The sequence below is a fragment of the Oryzias latipes genome, chromosome 23 (genome assembly GCF_053564925.1).
Source record: "Oryzias latipes strain Hd-rR chromosome 23, Olatipes_Hd-rR_3.1".
NCBI classification, from domain to species: Eukaryota; Metazoa; Chordata; class Actinopteri; order Beloniformes; family Adrianichthyidae; genus Oryzias; species Oryzias latipes.
Window position 1 is genome coordinate 25,458,631 of NC_136259.1, and position 14,079 is coordinate 25,472,709.

General features: G+C 39.7%; 1 protein-coding gene across 4 annotated transcripts in view; it reads right to left on the minus strand.

Moving 5' to 3' along the window:
- The window catches only part of LOC101170139 (thyrotropin-releasing hormone-degrading ectoenzyme), a 169,251-nt gene that overhangs the window by 135,538 nt on the left and 19,634 nt on the right, over window positions 1-14,079 (minus strand). For all 4 annotated transcript variants that reach the window (XM_078942045.1, XM_023952251.2, XM_078942046.1 and 1 more), the window contains exon 3: window positions 1,077-1,353. In XM_078942045.1, the coding sequence (XP_078798171.1) occupies window positions 1,077-1,353 (277 nt within the window). The remainder of the gene's footprint in view (window positions 1-1,076; window positions 1,354-14,079) is intronic.

Here is a 14,079-nt window from a genome sequence, read left to right on the forward strand (position 1 = left end):
AATTTTACACAAAAAATAATTGAATTTACAGCAGCTTTTTTATTTGATTATATTATCTGATTCTTTTTCTTTGAATGGCAGGTAAGTGGAGCTACCAAAGATTTAAACTTCACTTTGTCCCGTTCAGTTGTTTTTGAAAGGCTGTTGAGTTGGGGGAGCAAACTCCAGCCAATGAGGCCGTCCATTTTTGCCAATAAAAATAGGTGACTTGAGAAAATATCAGCCCAGTGTGGGTTTATGAACATGGCTATCTACCACTTTATCTTCCATTAGTAAGAGGGAGCTTAGATCAATAAACCAAATTTAAGTCTTTGTATGAAAAGCCTTGGGTGGATGACACACGAAGAGATCAAAAGTAAGCCTGCAGGCCGTTTGAAATACTTGGACAAAAGTTGGATTAATTATTCTGCAGAACTGCAGCATGTTCTTTGCATTCTTCTAGTACCCAAAAAACATCAAACAGTCCTAATTATCCAAATTAGAGCAAATTTTGAATCATGCTGACTTGTTTTTCTTTCATTGGGTTGAAATGTGAAGTGAGGTGGAAAAGGATGATTCGCTGTGGCGACCCCTGATGGGAAAAGCCGAAAGAGAAAGAAGGGTTGAAATGTGAAGCAATTTCACACCAATCAGAGCTTTATTTAGTCAGGTATTGGCTGATGATGATGATTGCAGCTCTTAGGTCTTAACCCCAGAGATGAGGGCTGATTGATATGAAACAGCATTTGAGATGTTGAGAAAACACTGAGACAGTGTATGTGCTGCTGCATCAATACACGTTTCAGTTTTCTTCTCAGTATTGACACAAACAGCAGTCACTAAGGGAGGGAGCTGGAGAAAATCAACAGTATCGGGTCTATGCAGAGATCAGTGAGGCAAAGTCGGGCTGAACTTTCTTTGTCTTAAATGAGGCAAACAAAACTCAAAGTAAACTGAAGAACTTCAGAAATTCATTTCATCATTTGATTTGACATGATTAGTTGAGCTTTGTTCTTCATTTTTCAGTGTTTCCCTTTAATGAAACGTTAGCGTGTTCCGGTGCGCAGGACGTTTGAACTGAACAGAAAAAGACTCACCGTAACGCCGCTGTCGGTCTGCGTCTCTCTGTAGGTGAAGTTGCAGACGGCCCAGGCAAGGTAGTAAGTAGACATGCGTGGCGTTCTGGCGAAACGATTGGTCACCCAGCCGTCTTCGTCTGACAGCGAACTGGCCTCCACAGGCATGTTGGACAGAGAGATGTACTGTGGGTCGTGGCGGAGGGTCAGAGAGAAGGTGGCCTTGTAGATGGGCTCATCGAAGCAGGGAAAGGCCTTCCGAGCGTGGATCGGACTGAACTGAGTCACTGCCAAGAAGCTGAAATGAATAAATAAATATGTTAGTGTTTTTAAAGAAACCATGCTTTAGTGCCATCTAATCTGTCAGCACTAACTAGATACACAAATATTTTCAAAGCAACTATTTTTTGTGTGAATGGGAATATGACCATAAACCTTCAAAAAAGGTAGTAAAGCACAATATAGGTACACGCCATTTACCACGTAACCAGTGATATTCTCGATCCAACTATAGCTCTTCAGCTCTTCGTCCCCAGAACTTTGAGTTTCATAGTTAAACATCATAAATCTCATACCACAAACACTGACTGGTGCTTGAGTTCACTTCTCCTGGAACATGGCTTAAGCCATAGTCCATACTGCCCTTATGGGTGCAGGTGAAAAATGGTCAATGCAGCTGTAACGGGGCATGCAGGTGACCCGCAAGAAATATCAAGTCCGCTACATATCAAGCCCCATATTCAATTCAATTTTATTTATGTAGCCCAAATTCACAACAACAGTCAACTCGATGGGGGGGGCTTTCCGGTAATTGAAAAAGTAAAACATAAAATCAAAAGGATCAAGAATACATAGAATTCAATAGGAAAATACTAAATTGAACTACCAAACTGACTAAACTAAACTGGCATCCCTGCCCTTGGACCCCCCTTCACGGTAAGGAAAAACGAAGAAACCTCAGGGGTGCCCACATGAAGGAGGGATCCTCCCCCAGGACGGACAGGCGATTTACCAGAACTCATGGAGAAGAATTAACTTATCTAACCCTAAAACTACGTATTTAAAGTCCAGCAGTCTGGGGGGACAGTCGGGGTGCGAGTCGAGCTGGAGACAGGAACCACAGCCAGGTGTAGGAGCAGGAGCAGAGGCGAGCCAGAAATGAGGTACACGGTCAGGTACAGGAGCATGGATGAGCCTTATGGGTGCATATGACTAAGGCTTTACACATGGTGCACCTCAGAGTTCAGTTTTAGATCCACTTCAACTCTTAAACTTAACAAGATTGTCCACAATGTCTGCTTTTTTGCCATTTTGCTGATGACACAGTTCTATTTCTCTAACATCCAAACTGCTGGAAAGTGTAAAATTTTTTAAGCTTCAAGTTGAATTCTCATTAGCTGTCACGCACCTTGGCGTGTGAAATTTGTTCTCCACATTTGACCCATCCCCTGGGGGAGAGGTGAGCTGCAGACACAGCTGCACTCAGGAAACTATTAGGTGGTTTAACCCCCCCAATCCAACCCCTTAATACTGAGTGTCAAGCTGGGAGGCAACTATAGCTTTTTATGCATACATTTTTATATGCATTTTTAGGGTCTTTGGTATGACTCGGCATGGATTTGAACTCACGACCTTGCAGTCTCTGGGCGGTCGGTCCAGTGGCCTTGTGGCAGAGGCTGGCCGATAAGATTAAAAATCTAAAACACAAAAATGATCAGGTCACCAAGTCCTCACAGCTTCATTGACCTGAACTTATGGAGGTTCGTGGCTAAGTAAATAGATGAACCTCCATAAATGGCTTTCAGTGTAAAATTGAAGTAAAAAGATCAAAAGTACTAATTCCTGCTCCTCTAAGAGGACTTCAACAGGAGCAGGAATCAGTACCACAACTGATCTTGATTGAGTCAGGCTGAAGTAAAGTAGAGGCTGTTTCATTTTGGGGAGCAGGATGCATTGAAAGCTTGCACTCATCAGTCACCATAAGCCCTGACAGGCTAAGGAAGGCTGCAGCAGCAAAACCCCTGAGCGCACTAAACTCAGAGGTTTACAGCTCATAAATTCAACTTTTCATCTGTGAAAGCAACACGTTATTCCTTCACGATAGTTATATCTTTACCTCAAGTTTGAGGGTTCACTCACCGAGACTAGATGAAGACGGGCGCCCTTCCTGTTACCGTTTTTGTCATTTCCTCTCTTTTCTATCAGGCCCTTCTCCTGTCATTTTCCAAGCATATGTCTCCTCTTTCTTTTCTCCATCCCGCTCCTCCTTACCCAGCTTTCATGCTCTTTTTCAATTTCCTTTTTATCTCTTTTTTTACCCCCCCCTCCTTTGAGTGTGGAGTCGCTGTCAATATGTCTGATAGCTGGGTGGATCCCAGCAGCCATCATCATCTCCACAGGGGAAAATAGTTTTTTTTCAGGCCAACCGAGGGAGCACGGGGAGAAAAAAAATGACATGTGCCGCTGCCCTTTCAGCCATGGACTGTAATTCTGTTGAACTAAAAGCCGCCACCGGGACCCGGCTTTGCTCCTCTCCATCCGTCAGACAGAATTCATGTTGGCTTAATTCTCCAGATCCATTTCTGAAGAAAGCAGTCAGACTAAACAACAAGCCATTTTCAAAAAGAGCTGCCGAGTCATGGAGTCCGCACAATCATGTGCTAGAATTACAAAAACGACAGCACATTATTTCAAACAAGACATTAACTGAGTAATCAAAAGGCTGGCGGCGTGGCGGCGGCATTATCCTTGGTATCTGCACCATCAGTGTTTTTACCCCCGAACACCCCTGATACAAAAACAAACATGAAATTCAAGGCCTAGGCCTCCGCAAGCCACTCAGACATGAGAATAAACAAATTACACACAAAACGAAGCAAACACAACAGCATGAGTGTCTCCCAGAGGAAAAGGTCCGATAGCATCTGATGGAGCTCCGAATCAAAGCCAGATTTGAATAAATCAATGTTCCCCAAAAGGAAATTGGACGACGGTCATTTCCACCTCATGTGGAGAAATCTGACAAAGCCACGGGAGAAGATCACATTATAATTAGATTACCACACAAATACTCCAGTAACCAAAACAGGTCAGTTTATACAGAAAATAAGTTTGGCAGAAATTCCTACCCCCCTTGAAAAACTTGTCACAAAATCACAGAAACAGTTATGGAGTAGGTTTCAGGAGATTTTCCGGCCGCTTCAGAGTCAGCTGATGCCGTTTCTCCATCCAGGGGCACAAACTTCAGTTATAGCGATCCGGGAACCAGCTGTGAACGGGCTAGCATGCTCTTCATCTCCTTCAGACACAAAAGTCTCATACAAGCGCCCTGAGTTGTCTGAGTTTTTGAGATGAACTGGAGGAAAGGATAACATCAAAATAAGTAGAAGATGGCAGCGGTCTTTATATTCAGCGTCTCGTATCTGAAGAGCACGTGGTGTAATCACACTAATTCATAAATCTGTTCATTTTCAAGTCCTAAATGTCATTAAAGATACATCTGGCAGATTTCTGATTCTTCAAGGTTCCATTCTAAAAGAGACCATCAACCTGGTGAATGTCTATGGGCCTAACAGATGATGACACATTTTTTACAAACCCCCTTTTAACCATTTCTTCACTCCCAGGAAATAGTATCATAGGAGAAGACAGGAATTGTGTCTTGGATCCTCTTTGGATAGATCATCTGGATCCGACCAAATTCACCAAAGAAGTAGGAACGCTGTACAGAATTTCATGAAGAAATTAAAAATGGTAGATATCTGGCGCCACACAAAATGGATCCACCCAGGTGGCGTCTGCATCTAAAATGGCTTTAGAATGAAAATGTTGTTGAATTTGTAGGGAATAAAATAGATGAATATTTTACTATGAACACTACTCAAACTTCAGCCAGTGTAAGATGGGAGGCATTTAAAGCTGTTTAAAGAGGGCATATCATTTCCTATACTTCATCAAAATAAAGAGAATTGCGCAAAAAAAGAGAATACAATTAGAAGACAGAATAAGAACTACTGAGGTGAAAGTGTATAAAAATAAAGATCAGCAAGCTGAAAAAGAATTAGAAATTTTGAGAGCTGAGTATAATAAGGAATCAACAGATCGTGCAGCCTCAAATATCTTGAGGTTAAATCAAACTTTCTATGAACACGAAGACAAGGCGGGAAAGATCTTAGCCTGGCAAATTAAACAATTGGAGGCCCAAAAAAACATAACTTCAATAATTAACAAAAATGGCACTACCACAGTGGACCCAAAGAAATAAAAACTGAATTTAAAAACTTCTGTAATCTTTAAAACTCTTTTGACAATGTAAATCATTAAGGTCAAAATGCATTTCTTGACAGATTGCCTATACCTGTTATCCCAGAGGATTTCAAACTGCAGTTAGAAGATAATATAACTGTGGAGGAAATTAAAAAGGCCGTAGAAAATACACGTTCTTAAAAAGAGGGCTGGACCTGATGGGTTTCCAATAGACTTTTGTAAAAAATTTCAACATAAAATTCTAAAGCCAATGTTAGACATGCTTCAAGAATCATTTCTTAACGGAGTCCTTCCTAAATCTATGACCTGTGCCCTAATCATTCTACTACCTAAGCCAGGAAAGCCAAGTGATAAATGTGAAAACATGAGACCTATAAGCTTAAAAACTCTGACCTAAAAATACTATGTAAAATTTTGGCTATGCGTCTGCAGAATACTCTCCCTCATGTTGTTCAAAGGGATCAGAATGGTTTAGCCAGGGCTTGCACAATGTTCGTAGAGTGTTAAATATCATCCATGGGCTGGAAGACACTGTGGATCAGGCCCTGCTTTCTTTGGATGCAGAGAATGGCTTTTTCTTTTCTTTTCAGCGTTTTAGCAAGATTTGGCGAAACATTTCGCAAATGGGATCAGTTACTTTACACAAATCGAACTGCTGAAATTTTAACAAATAAAAATGTCTCTGCTCCTATTGATATTAAACGTGGGTGTGGGCAGGGATGCCCTTTGTCCCCTCTGCTCTTCACCCTGGCAATAGAGCCACTTGCCATAGCACTACATGCTCATCCAACCATCTCTGGGATTACGATTAATCACGTAGAACATAGATTGTCATTGTACGCAGATGATATTATTTAATATCTTTCCAACTTAGACTCATCTATAGCTGCTCTTCTGCAATTAATTGTAGAGTATGGTCACATATCCGGCTACACCATAAATAAATCTAACTCGTCCATTTTACTGCTGAACGAGAATAAAAAAGAAAAGCCACCATCAGCAATAAATCATTTCAACTCAGTCCATTCGTTTACATATTTAGGTATAAACATTTTTCCAAACAGCACTAAAAGTTCAAAATAATTGTGATTCTTTAACAAAATATATAAATGACAGTATTTATAAATGGATACAGCTTCCTACATCACTGATTGGTCCAATTTATGTCTACAAAATGAACATTTTACCAAAACTACGGCATGTTTTCCAAAATATCCCCCTGCCACCACCTGAAGGTTGGTTCAAAACTATAAAACAAATGATTCTGTGTTTTGTATGGAAAAATAAAAAATCAGGATACAGCTTTCGCTCCTCCATCTGCCTTACAGTGAAGGAGGACTAAAATGCCCTAATGTAATGTGGTTTTACTGGGCTGCACAGCTTGGGTCAGTAATACTATTTTACAAAAAAAGATGCCCCTCAATGGACAGAAATGGAAAATAAAACTTTAATCCCATCTTTACCTCTTTATATATTTTCCGACTTGGAAGCTAACTTGAACAAGTAAACTTATAATCCAATGGTTAAAAACATAATCAATCTTTGTTATAGTGTAAAAAAAGTAATGAAAGAACAAAATACGCTTTCACAGCTAAACCCCATTTGGGCAAACCAGCATTTTAAAGCAGGCACAGCAGATGCAGTTCAAACAATGGTCAATGAATGGTTTGGAAAAAATTCAAGATCTGAATCCAGTAGGAGCCTCAGACATGATGTCATTCAAAATTCTACAATCAAAATATAATAATAATAGAAAACCCTTTTACAAATACCTACAATTCAGAAACTATATTAGAACAGAAAAAAATACTTTTTAAAACCACAAAAGTCTAAACTAGAAGAACTGGTCACCAAAGACAGTAGGAGAGGAGCTATCTCAGAATTTTATAATTTGTTACTTACAAACTCAAAAGAAAATGCAAATATGAAACTTGATGCCTGGAGAAAAGACCTAGGAACAGACATATCAGCAGAAGAATGGCGAGATGCCTGCACAAAGGCACAAAAGCAAACAATAAACTCAAGATTGAGGCTTTTACAGTCTAAGTGGTTGATACGAGCTTACATTACACCTGTTAAATTAAATAAATTCAATGTCAACATTCCAGATACTTGCTCAAAATGCAATGAGGAAAAAGGAACACTTTTTCACTGTATATGGAACTGTAGAATAATAAAACAGTTCTGGTCTGTAATCAGAGAAACTATCAAACAAATGATCTCAAAAGAAATAACACTGAAACCAGTCTTTATTATTTTGGGAATCTATCCCAAGAATAATAGATATTCTAGATCAGAAAAATCACTTATAGACATGTGTTTATTGGAGGCTAAAAGGTCAATAGCCATTAACTGGAAAAACAACACAGGACCAACACTAAAACAATGGACTAAACTGATGTTAACTGCACTGCCGATGGAACGTTTTTAGAACGTTTATAGAACATTTTTGCTAAAAGGTAAAAAGAACTTGTTTGAAGTTGTATGGAGACCATTTATTGCATTTGTTGAGGTTATGGATTTGTCTGACAGTGATGTTTGAAACTTCAGCCTGAACTGAACTGTATGCTGTATCTTATTTATCGAAGAGAAAAGAAAGTATATCAAGGTTTTGTGTTCAAGTGTTCAAACCCATGTTGAGTATTTTATAAGACAATTAAACTGTGTCTGAGAAAAAAATTATAGATATATTTTTTCACATTTTTATTTTTAAATGCTTGTTCGTTTGTGTGTTGTAATGCAAAAAAACCAAACATTGTTGGGGGGAAAAAAACCATAAATCCTTGTTGAAAAAATGTGTTGTTTTTAAGTCATATACTTGTGCGCTAAAAATTAAAAAGAAAACATAAAAAGTAAACCTTTTCATATTTAATGTAGTTAAACCATAAACTAAAATAATTTATCATATGCAAAATACCTTTTAACACATCTGCATTCAGAGCAACGTTGAAGGTTGATGCGTAAACTCATAGGTTAAACTCTTTCTGGTTTTATTTAGGCAGGTATAAAGTATTTTTGAGTTTTCTTTCCCAATATTTAATCTTTTTGCAGTCTGACTAAAGCCTGTCGATCATTTGCTTCAGTCAGGAATCCCGCTCTCGTACAGGTGCAGCAGGCGTCTTCCAGGCCGACGTCTTTAATTCACTCAACCCTCGTTTGCTCAGATTTAGCTGCAGATGCCAAATGATGCCAATGAATGTGGTTGGTTAAGCTTTTGCTTGAAATTACCCATGAAATGACCTTTAATTCCATTCTTCAAATTAACAATTGGCCTGAAACCAGCAGCTTTCTGGCTCCGGGTTGAAAGCTGGTGTGTCAGCTATTAGCTCCAGACTGGAGTCGATCCATCTGGAACACATGAAGCCGTCACAAAGCTGCGTTTTGGTTTTTTTTGCATCTTTGTACCTTTGGAACGTGTCGTGTGAGAAGTGTAAGATGGAGTCAACAGTTCAGAGAGTTGAAGGATAATCCTGTGAAGTGGAGCTGACAGACGAGAGGCCCGAAGGCTCAAGTTTTTACAGGAAGACGTTTTCACTTCAAGTTCTTCAAAGACAAATGGCTTCAACAGGAAGATAATCCACAGCGAACGAGAGGAAAACGCCAGTTTGCTCCAGCCCGCCTTAAGCCGAATGGTTTCGTGACGGCCTGTCGCTGCGCCCGTCAGCCGAAGGAACGCTGCTCAAACTCAGAAAATTAATCCGTTTTAAACTTTATCACAACATTCCACTTTTCTCCAAAGGAGTTGGAAGGGATGAAAGGAGGAAGGAGCGAGAACAGGTGAAGGAATTAACCAAAAAAGAGGCAAAAGGGAGGATAAAAGAAAAAAGGGAGGAGTGGGAGGAGGAGGGATGTGATTGTAAGTTCAGCAGCAAGGGGAAGAAGGAGAAAGGAGGAGGAAGGAGGCATCAGACTGATGGGGAAGGAGGAGAGAATGTTAAGAAGGAGGTGGAGGAAGAAGAGAAAAAGGAACAGAAAAACAAAAATGCAGTTAAAGAGGACAAGAACCGATGATGGAAGGTGAAATGAGCAGAGGAAATGTGATGGAGAGATGAAGGAGTGATGAGAGGAAGAGGAAGGTAAACGGAATAACAAACAAAGAAAAGAGAAGGAGACGGTTCAACAGAGAGGGGAGAATAATGGAGGGAGCCTGGGAAGGATGAGATAAAGGGTGTATCTATTAGAGTGAGGGATGAGTCTGTAACACACACACACCTCTGTGTGAAAGCCTGATAGCACTGCAGCATTAACACACAAACAGCAGCCTGCAGACACTTGTTATAACAGTAATTCTGATTGACAGAGAACACCAGGCTGTTTCACCGGACAACAAACGCACAACTTTGTGCGGCTTTTTTTTTTTTTTTGTCAGGACATGGGGCCGGCTTCCTTTCATTTGTGTGTTCACCTCACATCCACTCACACCTGAGCTTAAATCCAGCCACAAACCCTGAAATTACATTCCTCTGCATTAAATAAGGCTGGGGTCCCCACAAAGCTGGTTCCTTCAGAATGTCCTGATCAGGTAACAAAAACAAGCACACACACACACACAAAATGATGAGGCAACACTGAGGTTCATCATCAGAGAACAGATAGAGACATAATGTTCTACAGTAATGTTTCCCATCACCGTGAATGCAGACACCAAAAGAGGAGCACAGAATGAGAATAGAGGTGCAGCGGTTCACTTTCCCCACGATACAGATCGATTAGAAGGGTTTATTTTATTTGCAGTAGAACTGAAAATATTGGCATCCAAATTTTAATAATACAGACACCAACAATTACTTTTTTTATTAAAAAAAAGTAAATAAAAAAGTAAATAAAAAAGCAAAAAACAGCTCTAAAACTGCAGGGAGTAACAGGCTCAGCTGCATTTTTAACTAGTCTTTTTTTTAAATATATAAAAATCTCCCTGTAACTTTTCATAGCAGATAAAGTGAAACTTCAACATAAATTAAATGACTTCTTTATGATAAGTTGAAACAAAAAGTACAGGGGGTCCTCGGCACTGTAGCATGTCTTATAAGATCAGATAAAAATGTAAATAAATAAATAGCTCCTTAAAGATTTATCAATTAGGTACAACTAAGTGAAATACAATTTGACAAAAATGTGGCTGTGAAATCGTCAGTAGAAGTCTTAGTTAAATGTTTTCCACATTTGCTCTAATGTTCGGTTGAGTTTGCAGTTAAATGGTTAAGAAGCAGAAATTTTGATGCAAAAAGCAAAGTTGCTCCGCATGTTCTCCAACCAAGCGGCTTCTCTTGGGTTCGCAAATCGCAGTGACCTTTCTTAAGATGCGCGCACTGTGGTCGGATGAGGATGGCGCACAGAGAAACTTTGATTGCAAGTCGCTTGAAGCATAGGACGAATGGACTGTAGTCTTACCGACGCACAGAGCAGCTTCGGCGCTCGCACTGGGTTTTTTCACAGTACCATTTTCATTTTTTCACGTCTTGATTAACGATAAAAAAAGACGTTTGTGTTAACACGTTAAAAGTGACGGTGGGACAGGCGGGGCACTGAAAGTGTGGTTTACATTCCCATTCAGAATGCGCAGGACAGCACTGGAGAGAGAGCGCCGCGGCGTCCAAAATAACCAGTTTGAAATCGACCTGTCGGATTAAAAAAGCCAATGTCGATATTTGTCAAAATAACAAATATTGGTGCCAATAATCCCCCCTGACTGATAATCAAGTGACCTCTAGTTCAAACCTAAATTTTGGGTCATGGGTTTGATTCGCGTTTGATATCTGATTTGGTTTTTACAAAACAACAACAAAAAACAAAAACATATACATATATATTTTTTAAATTGGTACTTAAAAAAACTAACAATGACAAAAAAGCTTTTATTCGGCTTATACTAAGCCTGGTGTGATCTAAATAATCAAAACAATAAATAATAAAACCTTCGTACATTAGCACTTCCAGCATAAAACATATGTAAACGTATGCAGCAGGAATGCAACGATTCATTTTCCCCAAAATTTGGTTTTATGGTGTATAATACGGGTTGGTTTTAACCCTTTAAAACCAAACCGTATGATTGCATAGACACCTCGCTACTAAAAAGTGTTTCTTACCAACATAAAGCTGCTTTCCTCTGGTTTGGAATCAGCTGGAATTAACTTCACTGCACAAACGACTAATGGTAGTCAAAAGAATGTAAACATTGGTGTTAAATAGTTAAACTAAGAATTTTAGCGTCCCTAAATGACCCACATGCACACACAAAGACAGACACAAAGACCTGACTCAACAGTTTCCTCTTCTGTCTTTTCTGAATATCAATTAGGCCTGTTTTTGACCCCCTTACACAGAGATTGTGTGTGTTTGCCCTCTACAGCTGCAAGGATCTTAATCTGCAGATGAATGGTCACTGTGAGAATACTGGAAATAAATAGCTTAAGTCATTCTATTGGTCAGAATAACCATTCTTGCTCTGATACTTTTTTAAACATTGATAACCCTTTTTTCATGGTATTCTTTCTGTAGTTCAAGTTATTCAAGTTATAAACTGCCCAATCAGATTCCTCAATAAGAGCGTGTTGAGCCTGTTGCCCCACACATCCAAAACTTTTGATTGACAGATTTCATAATGCCCGTTTTCAAGTAAACTGCCTTTTTACCAGTGTAAAAACACTGTTAGTTTTTAAACTAAAGATGAATGCATGAACTAGTTCTTCCAGGTCCTCCATAGACAGATCTTCCACCATTGAAATATTTTAAGATGGTTGCAGGCAGATTTTGTGACTGCCTTAATGTGTCCATCACTACACCCAGGTTACCGACCTGGTTGGTGGTTTTTAGATTCATCGATTGAAGCTCTGAAGTGACGTCCAACTATGTTCTCATTAGCCCCAAATTCAGCAACCACAGTTTTGTTTTTGTTTAGCTGTGACACATCCAGTCGATGTCCTCAGTGCATTTACCAAGACGCTGTACAGGGCCTCAGCCTCCTGGAGTCAAATGTCATATGAATCTGTTTGTCATCTGCATAACTATGGTAACTGAGGTTGATGTTGTTTATAACCCAGGCAAGTGGGAGCATATAGATCAATTTGCATATAGATGCACATAGAAGTGGCCCCAGGATGGAGCCTTGGAGAACTCCACATGTTAGCTCAGATGAAAAGTTACCAATCGACATAAATACTTCCTATTCTCCAAGTATGTTTTGAACCAGTTTAGTACTGGCCCAGTGAGACCCACCCACTATTCCAGACATTTGAGTAATATAGTGTGGTCAACTATATCAGATGGGTCACTGAGATCTAAGAAAACCAGCACTGTCATATTTCTACTGTCTGTAAGCAAACGTAGATGATTGGTCACTGCAATCAGAGCTGTCTCAGCGATGTGGTGCTGTCTGAAGCCTGACTGAAAAACATCACAGCAGTTGTTTCTTATTAAGAATTCTTTTAAATGATTGAAAACAGCTTTTTCAATGGTCTTACTTAAAAATGGCAGGTTGGATATTGGTCTGTAGTTGTTCATTTGTGTTTTTTCTAGACTGTGTCTTCTTAGGAGGGGTTTGACTACAACTGTTTTCAGTGGTTCTGGGAAAACACTGGATGTTAAAGATAAATTCACAATCTGGAGCAGAACTGAATCCAGGACCTTCAAAACCTTATTGAGAAAAATCTGTGGGCTGAATTTCCAGACAGGAACAGTTCAGTTGACAAGGGACGTCCTCCAGATCTTTGCTGTTTATTAGCTGAAACGGAGGAAAAACAAAGCATCTTCAATAAAGCTACACTGAGTTCACAAGTAAAAATAAACTATAGCATCTAATTAAAGCTGCAAATCACACGAGGGACACTCTCTCCTTCTCCTGTGTGCAGAACGACTGGACAATCCAAAAACCTGCAGCACCCAAACAGGTCAACTCCCCCACAGGAGCAGGCGACTAAAGCTTTGGTTTTTGAGGTGTGGACAAAGCTTTGACCCATTTGTTGTGGGTGTGAGGCGTAAACAGCGTTTCATTAAAGGAACTTTTGGTAATGATGGACAGAAGAACATCTGAGAGCTTCATTTCTATCCCACACGTCACTGCGGACACACCGATCTGTTTAAACGGTCTCACATTACCATTCTCCTTTTTCACATTGAGCAGACTGCAGCATGTACCACCGCTGCTGCTATAGTCTTACAGAGAAGAATCAAAAGAGGCTGATTCATCATCTTCCGAGTAAGATCTGTGACTGATGGAGATGTTTATTCAGATTTCAGTTTTATTTAGGGAGCAGGGTCAGTGAAGGGGAAGGAGCTAATAAAAGAGGAGCCACCGTCTTTCGTTTCCTGTTCTGCCCGGTTGTCAAATTAATTGATTCCTCAGTCGAGGAAGAATCAGGTTTTTATTTTTATTTTAAGCTTCTGCCTCATATTTAGATTCTTAAGTGAACTAGAACATTGACTTGTTTTTGTTACAGTTTGCTGAGATTTTACACGATCCATAACCACAGCTCTTTATTCCTTGGTCAAGGTGAAACCTCTATCAGCAAGCAAAAACTGACAGTCTGAAATACATAAAACGCCGAAGAAGAACCGATTTGTTCAGGTGCTAATCAGAATCATTCCCGGACAGACTTCTGGATTTATTCCTGCGGATCGTGAAAAAAGGGAAAAGATATCAAATCTGCCTACATTAATTTATACCAAATAGTGAAAAACAACAAGACTCTTTCTGTTTGGAACCAGGAAAGCCAAGATGAGACAAACGCCAGGATGGTTGAGGATAGTTTTGTGGAGA